Source organism: Paramisgurnus dabryanus, chromosome 23 (assembly GCF_030506205.2).
Source record: "Paramisgurnus dabryanus chromosome 23, PD_genome_1.1, whole genome shotgun sequence".
NCBI lineage: Eukaryota > Metazoa > Chordata > Actinopteri > Cypriniformes > Cobitidae > Paramisgurnus > Paramisgurnus dabryanus.
Window position 1 is genome coordinate 30754205 of NC_133359.1, and position 22948 is coordinate 30777152.

Consider the following 22948-nt stretch of genomic DNA (forward strand, 5'->3'; position numbering starts at 1 on the left):
CAGAAGCTAGACGATAAGGGGAAGGGCATCTTTTATTATGCAGCTCATTATGCGAGGCTTTGTTTGCTAGCTGTCAATCAATCATTCTCGCATACGGCCCCTCTAAACAAAAAGTGTCTTACAATTTCTAAATCAATATAATGGCTTATGTGAATGAGTAGGCAGGATGATTTTCACATCATTTTAAAGAAAAAACTCAACTAAATTTTGTTTAGGAAAGTCTTGTTAAAACATGTTTAGTATGGGTTTTGTGGACTTAAATCAGTGACTTAAAATGTTTGCTTTTTTAAAAACCACGCATAAACCTTTTTCTCTCAAAAATACAAACATGTACATACATGTAGCTCATATACTATTTTAGCCCACTTTGTGCTTAACACAGTGGTATGAGACACTTGCCATTATTATCTTTTAAAGCAACTGAAAAAAGACCAAATGTCAGAGCATGTCAGAACCTCTGACAGTGTCCCAAAATAGTCGGACCCCAGAGGGTTAAAACACTTAAATACAACGTCACAGTAAAGGATGCGCGAGGATCGATTGAATAGCTCTCCAGAAACCGGGCTTTTTCCAGTCCAAATACAACCGCCCACGATCAGTTATTTCTATTGGATATCCAAATGCTGTCAAAGATTTGAATATTAATTTAATTCAAATTCTACAAGTACTTAGTAACGAATTAGATTTTCAAAGTAGCGAAGTACATTACTTAACTTAATTTGTACTTGAGAACAAGGAAAATTACAGACTTAAAAATGTACTCATAAAAGTACAAGTACATGAAAAAACTACTTAATTACAGTAACGTGAGTAGTTGTAATTCGTTGCTTCCACCTCTGATTGGGATTCTGTCCGCGTTATCCGCATCGCAAAAATCATAGGGCTCTACTAATAAATGAATAACTTGCCTCATCTTTCACTCCTTCAAGTCTAACTGACACTGATTGTAAACCAAGAGTGCGTGACACATCCAGAAGTGCTTGCGCAACTACGCACAGTGCATTAACATTTTGGATCACTTATCGAATAGTCGTTATCGTTTCATCAGAAAACCTTATATCGGTAAAATTATTGTTATCAAATTATCGCCCAGCACTAGCATGAACTGTTTTATATATATATATATATATATATATATATATATATATATATATATATATACTGTTAAATTAAATGATGTCAGTAAAACTAAATTTGGTCGGACATGCTACCTTGAGAAGTTGATCATAAAACTACAGTTTGACTATACTGCGCTGTGTACAGCGATCATAAAATGGCTTAAAACATTAAGTTCATGTAAACCCATCTGCCAAACTTTATAAATGTTTAAAGACGCGGCATATTTATTTTTGACCAATGTCAAAACACATGCTGGGTGAAAAATTACCCAATGCTGAGTTAAAAATGACCCAATATTGGGTGTTGTTATCCAACCATGGTTAACATTGGCCTTTATCACACTTCCGCGTGTCGTCACTTCCGATAGAAAATAATAGCGTAAACCGACTTCTGGCCTAGTCTAAAGCAATGGCGGCGAGCATAGCGAGGAATTGTTGTTGCATTCCTAAGTGTACTAAAAGTTCTACTAAACTAGCCGTATCTCAGTTTCCATTCTTCTCCAAATGATGAAGAAGCAAAGAAAGGGTGGATTCATGCTATTTGGCGAGATGAAGGCAAAAGTTTTGCAGTTTTAAAAGGGAATATGTACGTATGCGGGCAACACTTCACAGAATCTGACTACTCTTCAACTGCCGAACGTAAACGTCTGAAACTTGGAGTTATACCGTCAAGATTTGAATGGAATAACTGGGGGAGTGTTCGTCAAAAACAACCAAATGTACTAGATAAGGTAAAGCGCCAACATTGCAGTGAATTAGAGATCAATGATTAACAGCCTGTAGTCTATTAATGACCCGTCCCACCCACAGACCATGACTACTCAACACCTCCATGTCCAGGTCTTTTGGATGCTGCAGCAGAAAGAATTAGAGAGTTGGAGGCTGAAGTGCGAGCTTTGTCTGTCTCCCGCATTCAAATAAATAGATTTTGTCTCTCGAATGACGAGTTCCAATTTTACACACGCTTTCCTTCAGAGAAAGTTTTCAGGATTTTATGGGCATCAATAGAACCATCAGCATCGAACCTTGCATACAGGTCTAAGGCACAGAGACATGGTCTAGAGACAGTTCCAGGACCAAGTCCAAACATAAAGCTTCAGCTTATCTGAGGATCTTTGTTGACATCTTTATACGCATGCGCGAGTGGTTGTGTGGCAACAAAACGTCTCGGGTTACGAATGTAACCATTGTTCCCCGAGAAGGGAACGAGACGCTGCGTCGCCGAAGCTACGCTATGGGAACGCCCTCTGCGTGATTGCGTCTGAAGCACGTATGTCAAATCAGTCCAATGGTCAAGTGACACGTCATAGGCGGGTGACGTGGGAACCAGGAAGCTATAAAAAGAGCACCCAGCAAGCCAACTTCAGCTAAATTGTGCCGAAGCAAGGCGAGACAGGGATGCAGGGAGTATGGCAGGGAGACGCAGCGTCTCGTTCCCTTCTCGGGGAACAATGGTTACATTCGTAACCCGAGACGTTCCCCTTCGAGGGAACTCGAGCTGCGTCGCCGAAGCTACGCTATGGGAACGATGTACCAAAACACCATACTACCAAATGCCTGTCTGTGTGTAAAAACGCGCACAGCTTAAGACATGAGCACCTGGGCTCCAGGCGTAGCACCAACATCTAACTCGTAAAACCGAACGAATGTGAGCGGAGAGGACCAGCCTGCCGCATCACAGACATCCTGCATTGAAGCCCCTAGCCACAAGGCCTTAGAGGCTGCCATACCCCGGGTAGAATGAGCCCTGACGGCGATAGGTGAAGGCCGTCCAGTGGTCTCATAAGCCAGAGAGATAGTCTCAACTATCCACTTACTGAGTGTCTGCTTGGTCGCCGGCAGGCCTTTCTTGGGCGAGCCAAAGCACACAAACAGTTGCTCAGACCTCCTCCACAAAGAAGATCTGTGAACATAGGCATCCAGTGCTCGCACTGGACACACCAAGTTAAGCTTTTCCTGATTCCTATCCCTAAATGGGGGAGGACAGAGGGCCTGAAGTACGACAGGTCGTGGCACATTAGTCGGTACCTTAGGCACATAGCTGGGCCTTGGGTACAAGAAAGCCTTAACCATCCCCGGTGCGAATTCAAGGCACGTAGGGGAAACCGACAGGGCCTGAAGGTCACCCACTCTCCTCAGAGAAGTGACTGCCAACAGAAGTACTGTCTTAAGTGCCACAAACTTGACTGGAACGGTCTCAATGGGCTCAAACGGAGCCATGGACAGACCTTCCAGCACAACGGCCAGGTCCCAAGCTGGGACCCTGGGTCGGACTACAGGCCTCAGCCTCCGAGTGCCACGAAGGAAGCGAACCACCAGCGGGTCTCTCCCAAGGGATTGCCCGACCAAAGGAACATGGTAAGCCGAGATGGCCGCCACATACACCTTCAGTGTAGAAGGAGATAACCCTGCGGTGAACTTTTCCTGCAGAAACTCCAAGACTGTACCAATTGGGCAGTTCACAGGGTCATGCAGGTGTTTGCTGCACCAGGAAGTAAAGACTCTCCATTTAAAGGCATAAAGCTTCCTCGTGGAGGGAGCTCTGGAGTGAAGAATGGTCTCAGCAGCCTCAGCTGAGAGACCAGATTCTATGAGTCTGGCCCCCTCAGTGGCCAGACCCACAGTTTCCATAACTCTGGACGGGGGTGAAGAATCGAGCCACCCGCCAGAGAGAGGAGATCCCTCCTGACGGGTATTTCCCAAGGTGAGCCGTCGAGGAGGGACACCAGGTCCGAGAACCATATTCGGTTCGGCCAGAGTGGGGCAACCAACAACAAGCGGACGTTGTTGCGACGAACCCTTTCCAGAACTCCCGGGAGCAGAGCGATCGGGGGAAAAGCGTACAGCCGTAGCCTCGGCCATGGCTGAACCATGGCATCCAGACCCAGCGGTGCTGGATGTGTGAGAGAAAACCATAGCGGACAGTGTGTCGTCTCTCTGGACGCAAACAGATCCACTTCCGCCTGGTAAAATCTCGTCCAGATGGACTCCACCACCTGAGGGTGGAGCCTCCACTCCCCGGGCCTCAGCCCCTGTCTCGACAGGACGTCTGCTCCCTGATTCAGACACCCGGGAATGTACACTGCTCTGAGGGACAGCAACTTCCCCTGTGTCCACAGAAGGATATGCCGCGCCAATTTGTACAAAGGGCGTGAACGCCAACCCCCCTGGTGGTTGATGTACACGACTACCGACGTGTTGTCTGTCCGGACTAACACGTGATGGCCCCCCAGGTGAGGGATGAAACATCTCAGGGCGTAGATCACTGCCATCATCTCTAGGCAATTTATGTGCCAGCTGAGCTGTCTGTCCCCCCATAATCCATGAGCCAGATGGCTCCCCATAGTTGCTCCCCAGCCTGTGCGGGAAGCATCCGTTGTCAGCGTAACTCGACGGAACTGAGCCCCCAACATCAGTCCTTGGGAGAGAAACCATGGTCTCTTCCAAAGATCTAAGGCACGAAGACATCTGCGCGTGACCTTGATCAGACGGAACGGGTTGCCCCTCGGGGAAAACCCTTTGGTTTTGAGCCACCACTGTAGCGGTCTCATGTGAAGCAGCCCAAGGGGTATCACATTGGACGCTGCTGCCATGAGCCCCAACAACCTCTGAAATTGTTTTACAGTGTGTGACTGGCCTAACTTCACTCTGCCTACAGCCAAAAGAATGGATTCCACACGAGCAGGGGACAGATGTGCCTGCATTGTCGTTGAATCCCATATAACGCCAAGAAAAGCTGTCCTCTGTACTGGAGAGAGCATGCTTTTCTTTGCATTTAGCCTTAACCCCAGTTCTCTCATGTGGGTCAGCACAGCATCTCGATGCTGCGCTGCCATACTCTCTGATTGGGCTAAAATTAGCCAATCGTCTATGTAGTTTAAGACACGGATGCCCCGGAGTCGTAATGGAGCCAGCGCTGCATCCATGCACTTTGTAAATGTACGGGGTGACAGAGATAGACCGAAAGGGAGAACCCGATATTGGTAAGCCACGCCCCCGAAGGCGAACCTCAGGAATCTCCTGTGTTGCGGGAGGATAGATATGTGAAAATACGCGTCTTTTAGATCTATCGTCACAAACCAGTCCTCGGATCTGATTTGTGTGACGATCTGCTTTATAGTTAACATCTTGAACTTTAGTTTTGCAACAGACCGGTTCAGATGACGTAGATCTAAAATCGGACGTAACCCCCCGTCTTTCTTTGGAACTATGAAATAGCGGCTGTAAAACCCTGACTCCCTGTTGTGAGGAGGAACACATTCTATGGCTTCCTTGCACAAGAGAGTTTCTACTTCTTGTTCCATTATTAGAGCCTGCCCAGCACCCACTATGGTAGATAACACGCCGTTGAATTGGGGTGGCTGGTTGCAAAACTGAATTTTGTAGCCCTTTTCTATTATTTGCAGAACCCACTGAGACACGTTTGGCAGGAGTTTCCACGCTGCCAAATTTTCTATAAGGGGGACCAGCCTCTCGAGACTGGCTTTTTGTGTACTGCTTAAACTTTTCCCGGTGCCCTGAACCAAACTGGCAGGGTTCAACCTGGGTGATATTAATGCCTCCCTCCTCGGAGAGAGGTGTTGCGTGCCCCGCGCACGAGTCACACAAGAATATGAAGCCGCTGTGCCCCGAAACACACACTGCGGCGGGGTTAACACACTGGCATCCCGAGGGCATCGAGGAGAGACGGGCACCGTGTTGTGAGGTGACTGCCGGCTCTCCCCGATTGGGGGCTGCCCTCGGCTTGGATGATGTCTGAGCGCGACCGCCCGAACCCCAGTTTTTTTGAGGGGGACCACGAGTGGCAACACTATGCTTTTGCGATGCTCTATATGATGTCGATGGCTGCTCCCGCCCAGCAGCCCTATAATCAAGAGCACGGCGGGGGAGATAGCGTTCGAACGCCGCCGACTGCTTACGAGCCTCCGCAAATCTCTCGACGACAGTATTACCGGCATCGCCGAAGAGACCGGAGGGCGTCTAAGAGAAAAGCCCTATCTGAGGTTTTAAGCTCAGACAGATTAAGCCATAAATGGCGTTCCGTGGCTACGAGAGCTCCCATCGATCTACCCACGGCTTTCGCAGTTTCTTTAATCGCCCTGAGTGACACATCAGTGACTCGACGAAGCTCTTTAAAAACATCAGACGTACCCCCCGCCTCGGTATCCAAATCTTTAAGTAGTTCTGCTTGGTACGCCTGTAAGACAGCTAAGGTATGCAGTGAAGCCCCAGCCTGCCCTGCAGACTTATAAGCTTTACCCACTAAAGATGAGGTTAACCTAACCGGTTTCGTGGGAAGCGAAGGCGATTTTAATGATGACGCCGCAGCGGGGGAGAGATAGCTTGCAAGCGTCTGCTCCACCCGGGGCATCGTTAAATATCCGTGCTCACCCATCCCCACAATGTTGGAATACATGGTGGCGTGAGGGGTATGAACACGGGCTGAATACGGAGCTTTCCATGATCTCGACAGCTCGCTGTGGAGATCAGGAAAGAAAGGCATGTTGCGCCGCGAAGGTTGAGGTTTCTGTTTTAAAAAGCGCTCATCTAACATACTCTGAGGACGCGCGCTCTGAGTCTCCGCCGGCCAGTCTAATTTTAAGCGAGCCACGGCATTAGTAACAACCTCCATCAAATCATCGAACGCGGGGGACGAATGAGAAGGCTCCTCAGCGTCCACCACGTCGACAGACATAATATCGACTTCCTCGGACGACGATAAATGCAAATCTGGGCTCCCACCCTGGGCGGAAGAAACCGCAGCGCGTGCTTCCGAATCCAGAGACGGGGCACTAGATCCCGCGGGTGAAGGCTGAGAAAGGGGGAGACCCGTCTCAAGCTCGTCCGCGAGATCTAGTTGTGATCCCCACGATCGCAGCTTCCGCTCTGCCTCGGCAGCAGCGGGGCCAGAACCGTGTGGAACACGCGGCTCCCCACCCTCCTCGAAGAGTGCGAGCCGCGAGCGCAACGTACGGAGCGGCATCCTATCACAATGTGCACAACCACCCCTCTCAAGAGATGATCGTGCGTGTTGTGCCCCGAGGCACATAACACAGAGATGATGCGAGTCCTCGCTCGTAATGAAACGAGGACACGGGGAAGCACACTCCTTAAAACTTTGTTTGGACTTAGACATGATAATGACACACACTCGCTTGCTGAGGCACAAAGAGCTGAAGTTGGCTTGCTGGGTGCTCTTTTTATAGCTTCCTGGTTCCCACGTCACCCGCCTATGACGTGTCACTTGACCATTGGACTGATTTGACATACGTGCTTCAGACGCAATCACGCAGAGGGCGTTCCCATAGCGTAGCTTCGGCGACGCAGCTCGAGTTCCCTCGAAGGGGAACAAACAGTATGGCGGGCTGTAAAGACGCGACAAGCACTTTCAAGAGAGTTAGCGGGCGAAATCCACAATATATAAGTTCTTTAACCTCTGAAGACCGGATGAGGTTTGGAGAGAAGCTCAAAATTTGTATTGGTGACGAAATTTAAGTTATTCAAAGCCCATGTGAGATCTGGGATGACAAAAAACGTTAGTCAGACTTGCCCGTGTAAGAACTCCTGGGGCAGTTTCCCGGACAGGGATTAGCTTAAGCCAGGACTAGGCCTTAGTTTAATTAGGAAATATAACTAGTTTTAACATTACTAAAAACATTACTTGTGTGTATTTTGAGGCAAAACAAAGGGCACTGATGTATTATAAGATATGTCAGCGCAAGTTGTTTTCAGTTTGGACAGCACTTACATTTATTTTAGCCTAGAACTAGTCTAATCCCTGTCCGGGAAATGGCCCCATAGAGTTAAAACAGCTATTCATATAAATATTAAAGTAAAAAAAGGTCTACTTTGTCCCTCATCAAAACAATTAAATTCTCATCTCTCCAGATGCACTGAATGGTTGAATGGTTATTTCTGTTTTGGTACTCGTTATATATGCCTTTTTCAATTATTATGCTTAGTTCTTCAGTGACTGCCAAGCTTTCTAAGAACAACATATCATGGAAATTCGGGACAAATTCAAATCTTCCTTCAAATTTGTACCCATCCAGAGGAAGTGTAGGGAAAGGAGGGGCTTTTGCATGTTTGACAGCATCCCTTGAGGATTGAGCAGGGCAATGATAGGACAGCAAAGAACCTTTGGGTACCAGGCCAAACTTAAGACTCCACCAGATTCATCTCTGACAAACCATGCAGAACCTTGCAGATCAGTGGCTGAAGCCTGACACTTATTAAAGACTCCGCAGAAGAGAGTACCAAATTATTGGGAATAGGACCTAAAAACAAAGCAAAAGCAGCACATAAGTGTTTGAAATAATACTTTTAAAAGCCCATTAATCTTTTTGCTAGACATAAAATAATGTGAATGTAATCACCTGTGTTGGCCCTGTAAAGAGTGGACCTAATGCCACTTGTGCTTGAGGTTTTTAGCTTCCTCACAAATAATCGATCCACTGCTTCAGGATGGATTCCCTGTTAAAAAATAAAAATAATGTTATTACTAAGAGCATGTTTATAAACTTTAAAAGCTTATTTTTTTTCTAGGTTGCAGCAGTGGACACCTATCAGACGATCAAAACTTGTTTTTCATGTTCTTGGAGCAACAAAAACACATAGGACAAAAATACGGTCTGAGGTTGTCATAATTCATGCGTAAAATAGTTTATAGCTGTTTACTATACCTGAGTCCTGGGCCTGTGCCAAGTCTGTAGAGTGCTTGTGCCTAGGTATAGTGGGTGGTATCGTATTAAGTTTCATCACGGATTTCATCAAAGACAATAATGGCTTAACGTTAGTCAGCTAGGTAGCATGTTAGCTATTTTGAGAGAATTAACAAACGTTAAAAGACTACATGAGTAGTCTCTGAATGAGCTACATAACTGAGTAGTGGAAGAGTTGTGAATGAAATCGTCAACAATGCTTCCCTTATCTGTTACGTTGGTTGGACCAGGGCACTGGTATTAAATACTAAATATAAAATATAAATCAGTTTCACAAAAAAGTACCCTATTGAAAAATTCAGCTAAGACCAGCATAAACTGGTAAAGCTGGGCAAGCTGGTGAATTTAAATGGAGAATACACGGTATGAAAAAAAAAAAAAAAAACTCGACGGTCGAGTGAGTGAGTCAGAGATAGCAGCGACAGCAAGTATGGCAAGTGATGGTGTTCCACAAGAGAGTTAGAGGATCCACCGGCCTCTTTAAAGAGTAACTAAACCCCAAACCAACTTTTTTTAGTTAATGATTTGTAAGAATGATGCTTTATTAGTGCTGTTCATTGATTTTAGTAAGTTTTTTGACATTTGGATATAAAGTGTTTCAATACTACAATATATGGTGTAAAAACGTCTGAGTGCTGCCCTCTTCAGGTTGAACGGTGGCTACTGCAGTTGAATTTTCCTATTGGATGTTGGGTCCAAGAAATGACTCGTGACGTAAGCAGGTTCAAGCTCACCACGCCCTTGTTACGATCTCACCACACACTTAGTTCGTCCCCTCTATCTCCGTTGGGATCTGCCCACTTTTCTTGCATTTTTCAAATATTGCAGTGGGTGGAGTCAGGCTCTGACCAGGGGTTTAGTTACGCTTTAAGATCGTAAGTTTGGGAAAACTTTGGTTTTCCAGTCAGTTACAGTAGTACAGGCGAGAGAGTGGTGGGAAAGACGAGGACTGTGTGTTGGCGTTGTTCAGCAGTTGTTGGGTATGTGAGTGGAAGTACATCTATCAGGGCTCTCAAGTCTCACGTATTCACCATGAGACACACACATTTCAGTCAGTTCACACGCTCACACACCACACCTTGTATTTCTCATGCTGAGAAGTAGGAGATAAATTGTCATGCTATATACAATTAATGGACGCAGTGCCATTAGCGACAGATTGAGAAATCTTGCGGAGGAGGCTGATTTCAAATCACTCTCGCGTTACTCTGAGGTCATCCACTTGTTGTTTCTTGCAGCGCCTCGTGAAGTCGTACACACCTATAAATGCATCCTATAAGCCTAAATTTTTTTGTTCTTTAGTACATTAATATGAAATATGCTAAATTTTTTCACTTCTTTGAAACCGATGAAACACATGAAGTGTGCTATTTGCAAATGCAATCAGGACGGTCAGACTGAAATGGATTTACGGAAATGCGATTTGAAAAGGATTTCAAACCACCTCTGGATGTAACCTAAAACGGATAAAAAAAACAGATTTAATGTGGTTTTTGGCCGTTCACATGTTCTAAATGTTATTGGATTCCTATTGGATATCCACCAAAATCTGATTTGGATTGACTGTGTGAACAAGGTAAAATACACCTCTTCCTGCATCGGCTGCCTCTGAGAGGCTTGATGGAGCTTGAATTTTGAAAATCAGCTTCTGCTTAAGTTAAATTCGAGGTTCCCTTTTAATACGGTTCACTTCGCATTGCGTCAGTAAGCAGAGGTGTAAAGTACTTGAGTAATTTTACTTGATTACTGTACTTAAGTATTATTTTTGGGGATTTTTACTTTACTTGAGTACAATTTAAAATCACTACTTTTACATTTACTTAATTTAATTTTTTAAGGAAAAAAAGTACTTTTTACTCCTTACAATTTTATTTCCAGTCAAAAAGTACTTATTTTTTAGAGATCCCCTCATTCTATTTTCCCTTGCTCTTACCAAAACAATTGAATTGGGCTGATGGCCAGTTTAACTTAAGTGTATTTCATTCTGGATCCTTTGGACAATTCTAAGGAATTGGCCAACAGTTCATCTGATGATGAAGATTTTTTGCTTCTTTGAAACCGTCAACACATGAAGTGTGTTCCCGTGTGACATGTTCCCTGCTATTTGCAGCCTGTCTAGACTAAGACCTGGTTCACACCGTCAGTCCAAATCTGATTTTGGTGCATATCCAATTTGACAGATTCACTGTCCATATTGTGTATCCCAACTGTTCAGATCAGATCTGAACGTCCTGTAACGTTCTGCCATTTTCCGGATTATCTGCACTGTTTCTATGGCAATGACGTTGCGCTGGCACGGCAATCTGCCTTGACGTCTGACGTGTTTACGTGACGCAACAGCATGATATAACCAAAAAGCTACACAAATGCGATCATGGCGGTCAGACTGAAATGGATTTCCGGAAATGCCATTTGAAAAACAATTTCAAACTGCCACTGGATGTAGCCTGAAACGGATTAGAAAAAAGGATTTCATGTGGTTTTTGGCCGTTCACACGTTCTAAATGTGATTGGATTCCTATCGGATATACCCCAAAATCGGATTTGGACTGACAGTGTGAACAAGGTCTAATACACCTCTTCCTGCATCAGCTGCCTGTGAGAGGCTTGATAGAGCTTGCATTTTGAAAATCAGCTTCTGCTTAAGTTAAATTTGAGGTTTTACAACTTTGAGTAGCATGTTGCATACTGAAATTAGGTAGTCTTATACGGTAGTTTGATAAGTAAGGAATAATTGACGACGGGCTGTTGAATTATAAGGAAATAATGCACACCCTAGGTGGTAATGTGTTACACCGCTGGTGTGCATTATTTGCGAATAAATCAAAGGACCGGAGCCATTTATTCCGCTTATACCACGGTAACCACAAACATAGCTCTGGTGCCTATTTTTAAGACATTTTAAAGTTTAGGTGTGCGGTTATTAAAAAATAATCAACACCCATGGAACATTTCTCAGCCAATCAGAATCAAGCATTCAACAAACCCGTGGTATAAATAAATACAATTAAATACAAACAGTTGTAAAGCAGGATAAAACATTGTATGTGTTTCATTCACATGTTTTTAGAGATTAAAAGCTTAAACAAGAATCTCTTCCTGATACTTTTACTTTTTTAATACTCAAGTACAATTTTAATGTGGTACTTTTTTACTTTTACTCAAGTATGATTCTCCCCAGATACTTTTACTTTTAATTGAGTAAAATTTACACTCAGTACTTGTACTTTCACTTGAGTAAAATGTTTGAGTACTTTTTACACCTCTGTCAGTAAGTTGACACTATGGGGGGAAACTCCTGTTTACTCCGCGATTGAAGCCTATTGGTTAACGTCTGTACAAAGTACAAAGTCTGGCACCTCCCACGCCGGGACCGCGCTTATATGCATCGGTTGTCCTATCCATGTTTCGTGCTCCCCTGCTGTTCCTCTCTCACCGGGATGAACACACGTCGAGCCATGAGACTAAATGGATGCATAGACAAGCACACACGGGCTACATTCAGTGGCGAGATCTCTGGCACATTCATCTGGTGATACCGTTCATACGACGCATGGCTGTTCTATCTGTGTTGCTGCTCTCCTCCGCCGTTCCTCTCTTGTTGAGATGAACAAGCGGGGGAACAGTAGAACTAAGATAGATGCATACGACAAGCAAACACGGGCGGGTCTGCCCCTGTTTCCTGTCATAGCACAGCCACTAGTGCTCTACGCTCGCGGAGTCCCTCGCTCCTTTCCCCGCAGTGGTGAGGTCTCTTAATGGCTTCTAAGAGTTAGCACGCGGTCTTACGGCTCGCTGCCTCTAAATGCAGCTGTCTATTGTTCAACGATTACAGAGCTTCATGCCCCTCCCCTCCTGGAGCGGCGCGATCTCATTCGTCTGCTCGATAAGGTGGACACGCCTCTATTGGAGTGCTAAAAAACACTTATTAAAAGAGCTTAAACGGCCTGAGTCTGTCTCACTTCGGGAGAGCTCACTATTCGTCTGCCCGGTCATTTCTCTCTGGTTTAGACAGATCAGAGGCAGAACGAATTTGTTTATAATATACTGAGGCCTGAATACCTCCCTTTATTAAAGCAACACTATGTAGTTTTTTTACCTATAAATAATGTCTCTAAAATTATTTCAGTGATAGAACAACTTTTAACTGGACAAATCGTACTGTTGCTGCAACCTGAGCAGCCTCCTAGCTGCTACAAGCACACTCTGAAAGTGGCGGTGGAGGGTAGGAAACACAGCCTCGCCCCTCCCCCTGCCTGCAGAAGAGTGTCTGATACCAGGCACTGTTGCGCTTTTCAACCACATGGGGGAGCTGTAAGTCATTTTTACATGGAAACTACATAGTGTTGCTTTAAGTCCCGTCCTATATCAGTGCGCTGAATATTGGTACATTCTTATATACCCGGTTTTTCTGCCCTTTTAATAAACGGCAAAACCGCGGGCCTCACGGCAGACTTCCTCTCTGTGATGGGTCCAGTCTGACATTAAACCTCCTAGACATACTGCTCTGCTCCGTGAGCCGTTCTGGTCACCGTCACTACTGAGGCTCGTGCACCTGAACGGCCGAGCTCTGGTCTTCGCAGCACAGCTGCGTCGACAGAGAACGAACTGTCTGGGAGAGGAGGGGTTAAGTCGCGCCTCGGCTGGACTGCCCTGAAATGTTTTCTGTGTGCTGTTTATCCAAAAAAATACTGTGTAATACTGTCGGTTATGCGACCTCACTATAGTGGCGAACGGTATTGAATTACTCTAAGAGCAATTTCTGTGCTTACTATACTGTGTATTGACACCCCACGGCTGTACGGTGTCTCTAACACCTTTCTGCCAAATTCGCTCGCAGCCCAACTCAGTTTCTCCGCTACGATACTGACGGCTCAAACGAGCACGGTCTTACGGTTGTTATTTTCTCTTCCTAGAGAGACGGCAGCCTCAGACTTTTTCATGGCTCCAAGCGTTTAAATTGCGCCCTCTCCGAACGGCCACTCAAAGGCTTACAGCCAAGCGGTTTATGACGTTTTTCGGCAATATAGCTGATTTATATAATCCGAAGACGCTCACACCTCCGCTCCGCTCCAATACTCAGAGATATTAAGGGTAATGTCAACCTCAAGTGAGCTTGCTACCCGCCACAATAAGTTTCGTTTATGACGCTCGGAAAGCGAGCTCAACGCGCGCCCACAATCAGACGGGCGGCATCTCGTTTAAGACGGGCTCACGTACCCCTCTAATGAGCCCCAGAAAGCTGAATATCTTGGCATTCTGTTCATAAAACCACTTCAGTTTGACTAAGCAAAGGTCCTGCCCCGAGCTGACGGCCGGGAAGCTTATGCTTTAAGTTACACACGGCTGCATGAAGTGCTATCCTTACGAGCTCGCCCAGCATCTGCTGTGGGTTGAACACGCTTTACGACGGCAATCAGCCTTCGGCACGTGGAACACCCGTTTGTCTCATATCAATCACCTTGTACTGTACATACGGTCCATTAAGGGGATGATTTTAGCACTGCAGCACTCTCGACCGTGTTTTTGTGATAATGCGGTCGGGCAAACTACGGTGGTTTCATTATTCACCAACCCAGACTGAGATCTCGCCCCTGTTCAAGCTGACGAGTCATCTCCTTTATAAACTCATGTAGCGATTCAGCGGGAGGAGGGGAATAAAGTTATTTGAAACACTATAAACCTCCGACTGTAATACTACGGGGATTCCCAAGGGAATCTTAGATTTTAGCTCAAAAGGGAATATTATGTATAACTAACTGTAATTAATTATACAAGTTTATCAGGTTTTACCTGGCGTAGCAGAATTAATAATAACAATTAATTAATATGTTCGTCCACCGAAGACATATATCCATAATCGTATATTAACGTCTAAGAAATGTTAATTTCATGGCCTTTAAAATTAACCTTCTTACTGATATACAGTGCTACTCGCAGCGTGTAGCTGGATCAAAAGGCAGAAATAGTGACTTTACTTTCGTGAGCATTGAACACAGAAACAATTCAATTGTGAAAATGCAAAACCGGTTTATTGACTACAAAACGAAGTACACACAACGACTAACTAAACATACACATATACAATAACATAAAACATAGATGAGAAAGAAAAGACTGAAAAGCTAGAGAGAGAGTAAAAGATTGGCAATAGCACTATTGCTTAACATCTGCACAAACAATCGGAAAATCTCTAAGGATCGCCTTAATTTTCATAAGGAGTAAAGCTTAAACATCAGCGAGTAGAACAAGGTTAATACTTGCATTTGGCTCTTTGTGATGTAGTACGAAGTTTCTGGTGCGCGCGGGTGCGAGCAGGGAGAGAGAGAGAATCCAGGTGTGTTCGTAAGTCCGTTTGGTTGTTCCGTATGGCGGGTTGTTCCGTGTAAAGTGTCCGAACTCGAAGTGCAAAGTGCAAGCCAGGGAATTACTCAGAGAAAAGATGATGAATCCGAGGGACTCTGGGTGAGTCTCAGCGAGTTTCCAAACTGCGCTGACGGGTTACCTGAGTAACTGAGCGATGATGGCTTGGACGATAGGCCGTTTTGACCTTTCACGCGCCCAGCCCATTTTAGGTGAATGACCAATGTGCGAAGTGTTCGATCGCGCGGGAAACAAGCCTTTGTTCTTTCAGACATCACATTTGCGTAATTGCCAAATGATAAAAGTTTGTTTCCATAACTCTTCAAATCGATATTAAATGACATTGATGCGGCTTATGGTAATATGATACATAGAAATGATTAGGAAATAAAGAGTGGATTAATTTGATACTAGACAAGACATGGGTTTAAGATCACGTTGAATAATAATTTCATACCTAAGATATGAACCATGCTAAAGTGAACAAAATCTAACTAAAGTGTTAACACACAGTTACATCACACATACAAGATCATGCAGTAAAGGAATATAAAATATATATACATTTAAACAGCTCATTGTGATCTTTAAACGTGGTTTCATCAGAGACATATCGTCTGTGCCCCCTGCTGTGTCTCTGGCAAGTGTCGTTCGATCGGTCCTCAGGTTTCTCTGGTGGGATTCCTTTGAACCTCCTTTGAAGGCTGCATTTGTTTTAATTGTTGCCCATTTTACACCCCTGATAGGTGGTAGATATCTGGGTGATTGTGTTATCAGGACACAGGGTTATCTAAAGTCACAATTTTAGGGCTGTTTACGATCCAGACGCCAAATGGCCTCAATCTGACTCCGAGCCATTTGCTACACTCATTGCATCGCTTTATAAGCTATGTTCAATCAGAGTGATATGCATCTCATGCTTAAACTACCAAGATGCAGACATATTAACCCGTTACGATGGGCGTGCAGAGATTGCATCCGTGGGCAGGGCCGGCGCCACGAGGGGGCGTGAGGGGGCGTCGCCCCCTCACTGGCACTATCCCGCCCCCTCAGATCACCATTAATGTTGAATGGGATTTTAATGATAAAATGCGCTATTTAAAAATCACGTTTGCCTTGTGTATTGTCTTCCTAAAGTGAATTTTAAAGTCTAATTATTTAACCAAACAAAAAAACAAGTGTGCATGTATTCTACCGTGACACACGCCCACTCATGTGTAGCCTATAGGATTGTTCGAATTCATCAGGCGAAGACGTCAAAATGCCGCGAGAGCGAGACGAAACGACACTTAGTATGATATCTCGAATCGTTCTCGCGGTACTTTGACGTCATGTGGTTGTTGGTTCTTGCAGCCGCGCCTGAAGTTGAACAAGTTTGTGTTGACGGCTTGAGGCACGCCGACAATGAGCCCGCGTTCTGAGTCTCAGAGGGAAATCAAGATGTCGAAGTGGGAAATTATATAAAAATTTACAGACAGGAGTGTGAGAGTGACCTGGGCCTGCCCTGTAGCAATGGATATATGGAAAATAGCATTGAAAGTTCTACAAACCGGACTCCGGATTGTCACACATCAATTAATGCCGTGGCGTGGATGAATTATCGGAGCATTTCAGGTGCAAAGATCCAAATGTTCGGCTGTCATTAAGTCAATTCGGGCACCATGAACTTCAGCCAGACTGTACATAGTTTTGAAAAGTTCAGATGTTCATGTTCTTCAGCATCCTTGCAAGTCAACGTACAACCAACAGCCTATTATTGTTCTGCATTTAACGTTAAAGGTAAGCCTGTACGATTCCTCTCTCTCACACACCTGTTTATCAGGAGTAAATAGATAAAAAACAGACATTGTTAAATTTATAATTAACGAATTTAAATTAGCCTATCCTACAGCATAGCTGTATATGTAAACGAGTTATTGTCATTTTGCTATTGTGGTTCTCTAGCTGCTTAATCGCTAGCTTATGGTGCATTACTTGTGGCAGTTAAAATAACTACGTTATATGATCAAATTGAAGATAAAATGTTGCGTTTGGACAGTTTTTGGGCTGAAAACCATCAACTCTATTTGCCAACACTGCCCCCCACCATTACGTTAAATTTATTTCTACCTCTGGGTCTGAACTTCAAATGAGTAGTGTTGTGCTAATATGTAACGTTAGGTATGCGGTTTTTTGTTGTTGTTGTTGTTGTTGTTGTATTGTTCAGAGCTCTGTACGTTGCTCACTATAGCTGTAGTGTTTGTGGTTGTATTACAGAGATGTTTGTTTATAACACTTTAAAACTTAATGTACCAAACCTATGTATTTTCTAGCTGGGGGAATTATATGCATTCATGTGATCGACCCCTCTGGTATTTTAGACGCCCCCTCATCAGCGCTCGGCTGGCGCCGGCACTGTCCGTGGGACACGACCTACATTACGTGCCTTATGACACGTTGACACGAGCTGCTAGGACCCTCTTTATGCAAAGTCTGATCTATTCTGTCTAGTGACAGCGAAAAGTCTAAACCCCCCGCGAATCGTGGGTGGAACACTTTTCTCCTCACTACAGAGGCTCGTGCACGGCGGCTCTCTCCCCTAACTATATCTATGTGGAGGTGATAACAGCGAACCACGCTTTTACGACCGAGCATTCATTTAATTCACAAGCCTGTCATCTCTCAGATGCGGACGGTGGCAGTAACAGCGAACCATGCTTTTACGGCTGGCCATTCACTTTATTCATAAGCCTGTCATTTCTTAGATGCGGACGGTGCCCGAGGCACAGCGCTCTGGAACTGTCCAAGGTCCTGTATGACAGATACATCTGACGTACATCAGACGATCAGCTGTTCATCTGTGTCACAGATCACTCGCTAGCGCACCTGTCAAAACAGGTTATTTATGGATCGTTGATGTTATCACCTCCCGTGACAATGATGCTCACTCGTTATTAGTCTACTCCATGTATGGATTAGCTCCTCGGGCATGGTCTTAGAGGTTTCTCATTTGACATTTGTGACACGGCCGGCTCGTCCCCGCCATCCACATTGTCAGTTTACAGCTTCGACATCCCTGCTTCGCGCACTACTGAGGTTTGTTGCATTAAAGGTGCGCCCGTTAGCTCACCTGTATGCACCATATGGTTGTAATTATAAGTGTCCAATGTGCGCTTAGAGAAGCTCACATATGCACGCTATAACATTTCGGTATACACTAAGATGCGCTTGGAAAAGCTCACCTGTATACACGCCTGTGTCATCTGTGTACGTTCACGGTGCGTTGGGTGCCCACCGTTACGTTCATCAATCATATCTGTACACATTCACGGCGCGTTCTGTGCACTGATTTATCTATACGCTTCATGGTGCACTGAAGGGTTCACCCGTGTGCGCACAATTTATTATCAGAACACATGACGGCCCGCTCGAGAATCTTGCCGGCCTGTGCATTATAACACTCTGATTCATCTATATGCATTCATGATGTACTCAAGTGGTCACCTGTGCCCGTGCAATTTATAGTCAATACACATTTAAGGCGCGCTTGGAAAGCTCACCGATCTGTGCACTATGATACTACCTATATGCATCCCGATGTGCTCGAGGGCGCACCTGGGTTCACACTATTGTGGTATCTGTATAATCCCACGCTATGAACCGTTCTGCCGCATATTATAGTCAGATCGGCCGTTCGGGAGCTTCGCAGATCGCTCACTACGTATGCCTGTTGCTAACAGTGGTTATTTAGATGGATCGTTGAAGCCATCGCACTGGCTCACGCCCCTCTATGAGCTATGTCCTATATGTTAGAGCCCACTCTGGGCGAGTTTGGCTTCATCATGGACTTTGTCTACAGGGGTATCTATATTTGATATCTGCTACGCGGCCGGCTGGTCTTCGCCGTCTACGTTTGTCAGATTGTACAGCTTAGACGTCCCTGCCCTACGAGTGCAGGTTCTCTCGGCTCAATTATGCACGCTCATGCGTTTTATGTGTACACCAAGGTGCGCTCAGCGAGCTCACCAACGTGACTCTGAATTTGCTCGGTATCTCGCCGTCTTGTGCTGTGTTATGTGCTCCCGGTGCGTTTAAACCCCACCCTATGCACGTCAACATTTTATATGGTGCTTACACTTTTGCTTTAAAGCTATGAATATGGCGGGTATAGGGCCACACGCAGTGTCTCTCCGGTAAGGCACTTCAGTACGTTGTGTATGCACGGCGTGATGGGATTACGTTCCCCCATAGCGTCAGCTAACTGATGCAATGCGAAGTGAACCGTATTGAAAGGGAACGCTTAGGTTACTCATGTAACCCCGGTTCCCTGAAACAACGGGAACGAAGCATTGCGTCTCTTGCCGTGCTACAAACGTCTACGCAGCGAGTGTTATTCGGCTGCGCGCTTTAGTCGAATAATAATGAGCTCTTGACGCTTGATCCACGCTTATATAAGGACATGTGCATTCAAACGTCATTGGTCTGTACTTTGTACAGACGTTAACCAATAGGCTTCAATCGCGGAGTAAACAGGAGTTTCCCCCCATAGCGTCAGCTAACTGACGCAATGCTTCGTTCCCGTTATTTCAGGGAACCGGGGTTTAGTGAGTAACCTAAGCGTTTTAAAACTTTGAGAAGCATGTTTTCCAACTGAAATTAGGTAGAAGTCTAAGAGTTTTATAAATAAATACAATTAAATACAAACAGATTTTAAGCAAGATTTAACCTTGTATGTGGTTCATTCACTTTATATTTTTAGAGATTTAAAGCTTAAACAAAATCTCTAGTTTCCATTCTACCTGTTACTTTTACTTGTTTAATACTCAAGTACAATTTTAATGTGTTACTTTTTTACTCAAGTATGATTCTGGCCAGATACTTTTAATTGAGTAAAATTTACAATCACTACTTGTACTTTCACTTGAGTAACATTTTTGAGTACTTTTTACACATCTGCTTGGATCTAATCAACATTTAATAGTGATTCGGTTGATCACAAGTAATGCAAGTGTGGCGGGAACAGTTTGTTTGCATCAATTTATCAATATTCAACATAAAAATAATGTATTTTTTATTCAGGCTACTTACAGTATATTAATTTTGGGCTACCAGAAATTGAAGAGTACCTGCCTGAAGGTACACCAGGGATTTTTAACATTTTGCAAGCCCATTGTAGAGGCTGCTCACATGTTGAAGGCATACAGTTATACAGTATAATGGATGTGTCTGCCCAGTCACAGTAAAGCTAACTACTGCAACATAAGTTTAGGAGCTGAATTATGTGAATGCTTGGTTAAAGAGATTAGTCTTTAGTTGAAACTTTAACTGATCAGAGTGTGTCTGAATCCCGAACATTGCTGCAAAGATCATTCTACAGCTTAGGGGATAGATAGGAGAAAGATCATCTTTAGATGATTTTTATGTTTTTACTCTTGTACTGTAAGCTTCTCACTGCTTCCTCCTCCTAAATAAGTGATTAAAGGAATCGATGAGATGTGAAAGAATAATACAGTACATACAACAAAGAATATTATGATAAAATAAATGCATGACTATCAGTGAGTAGAATACTATATAAAATTAATAATGATAGAATAAAATGATTGACAAAAATAATAAAAAGACAAAATTTTATAAATTAAAGACAATAAATCTAAAGTTTACATTTTGGTAACACCGCTGTTACACTAAACTTTCAGTTTGTGGTAAGTGTATGTATGTGCTTGTGTGTGCTTCTCATTGTTATAATGGGTGAATGTTCTGTGTTCTGTATGTCTGTTATTTGGATGCATGTTCAGTATGTAGTCGTCCCCCACCTGTGGAAGGTTCAGAGGTTTCTGGGGGGCAACGCGTTTTTGAGCCCGGTGAGCAGGCCACTCTAAGATGTATTCAAGGGTACACACCTACTGGTGGCTCTCGTAAGATGACATGCACTATTACAGGAAAGTGGACAGAGCGTTCACTCAAATGCACACGTAAGTGTCTCCATCACAGTCTTGTGTTGTTTTTAATTAAGCTTTAATAAACTGTTAATAAAACTAATAATCATTTGGCTAACTTGATTAAAAAAGGTTTAATAAAGTAAAGTAATGGAACAAACATCATAATTTTATACATGCATTGTGTTTACATAATTTTTTTACATTTTTAACATTTACACAGTGAAACGGTGCCCAACTCCTGACCCTCCTGCCAACGGAAAAGTTTATTTCACTAGCATTGTGTTCCAAAGCACTATCAATTACACCTGTAATGAAGGGTGAAGGATATTACACACACTCGAACATTACACAAGAAATGTAAAATCCCCCGTGGTCATTTAACTAATTTCTGAAATAACCAGTTATTTTTTACTCAGGTATGTCCTACATGGGAACAATTCTTGTGAATGTTTACATACAGCAATATGGAGCAACCCAACCCCCCTTTGTAAACGTAGGTAAAAGAGTAAAAATACCATATGTGTATACTCATATTAAAACTGAAATTTTTCAAATATAATTCAATTTTTTTAATTAAATTCTAATGATCTTTCTTTTTTTAGCTGTGAAATGCGGGCTTCCAGTGATTCCAAAATATGCCAAAATTATTTACGATAAGGTCTTTACTGGTAACACCACAGAGTTTGGATTAGGTGTGACTTATAAATGTTTGCCACCACTGGCACTTTTCGGTAACGAGAGAGGGTACTGCACTGCTAACAGAACATGGACAGACCCACCCACGTGTCAGGGTAAAAGCACTCTTCTTTCATAAAAAAAACCCTTATGTTTAAACACTGATTTGTTCAATTGACCCTTCACTAAATTGGTTTCCATGGCCGAGCAGTGGTGTAAAGCATGTTGCCACTGGAGTCTAGAGCAGTGGAGATGCGTTCTCTGGAGCAACAGTGAATCATTTTCAGCTTTAAAAAGCTTCTTTCTCACTTCACTAGCTGAAACGGTTCACCTGATTTTTTATTGAATTCACCTTATTTTAACATTCAACAACTCTGTGAACAAGCAGAGCACTTCTGTAGCATCTCTGCAACAAAGTGATGTCATGCCAGACGTGTTGATGTTTTTGTGTGGAGTCAAAAGGGTCTAACTCTGTGCCAGCGCATAACTATAGATTTGTTTAAAAAATAATGAGAATATATATAGTATACATATCGTCGCTGCCCGATGAAACTCACGTATGTCCAAAACGGATAGATAAAAAAAACTTATGTTTAAACAATGATTTGTTCAATTGACCCTTCACTAAACCCCGCCCCCTTTAGTTACTGTTGCTTCCCCTGTCAAGCTTTTGCATCTGGCAAGTCTATTACAGTATGTATGCACCAGTGTCAGACATTCCCAAGGTGATAATTCGTAATTTTTGGTAGAGGTAGACTCCGATTAATGGAGTTGTGTTCATGGCTTTACAATTAGAAATTAATGAATTTGCTGACTAGATGCTGCATTCGTAGAGAAAAACAGCAGGAACCGTCAGTCTATGGTCAAGGCTGACAGGACATAAATATTAGCAATACCTCAAACAAAAATACCTTTACCAATCCCAAAAAATCGAACCCAAATGTTTATTGTTATGATTATTAACATCTATTCACATAAGTTTATCCAGCTGGTTACTTATATCCTTGATTTAGCTGGCTAAGCTGCATATTTTAAGTAAATAATGAGAGAAAGCAAACTACGCTATATTGCCTACTACGCTACTCTAAATACTTGAACTCAGGTGTTCCAATCACTTCTATAGCTTCAGGTGTATAAAAGGTGTATAAAA

General features: G+C 43.8%; 1 protein-coding gene across 1 annotated transcript in view; it reads left to right on the forward strand.

Annotated features, from left to right (window-relative positions):
• LOC135780849 (beta-2-glycoprotein 1-like) overlaps positions 1-22948 on the forward strand; it is a 115753-nt gene that overhangs the window by 52346 nt on the left and 40459 nt on the right. The window contains exons 2-5 of the mRNA XM_065291126.2: positions 20980-21156; positions 21344-21440; positions 21540-21616; positions 21726-21914. Of these exons, the coding sequence (XP_065147198.1) occupies positions 20980-21156; positions 21344-21440; positions 21540-21616; positions 21726-21914 (540 nt within the window). The remainder of the gene's footprint in view (positions 1-20979; positions 21157-21343; positions 21441-21539; positions 21617-21725; positions 21915-22948) is intronic.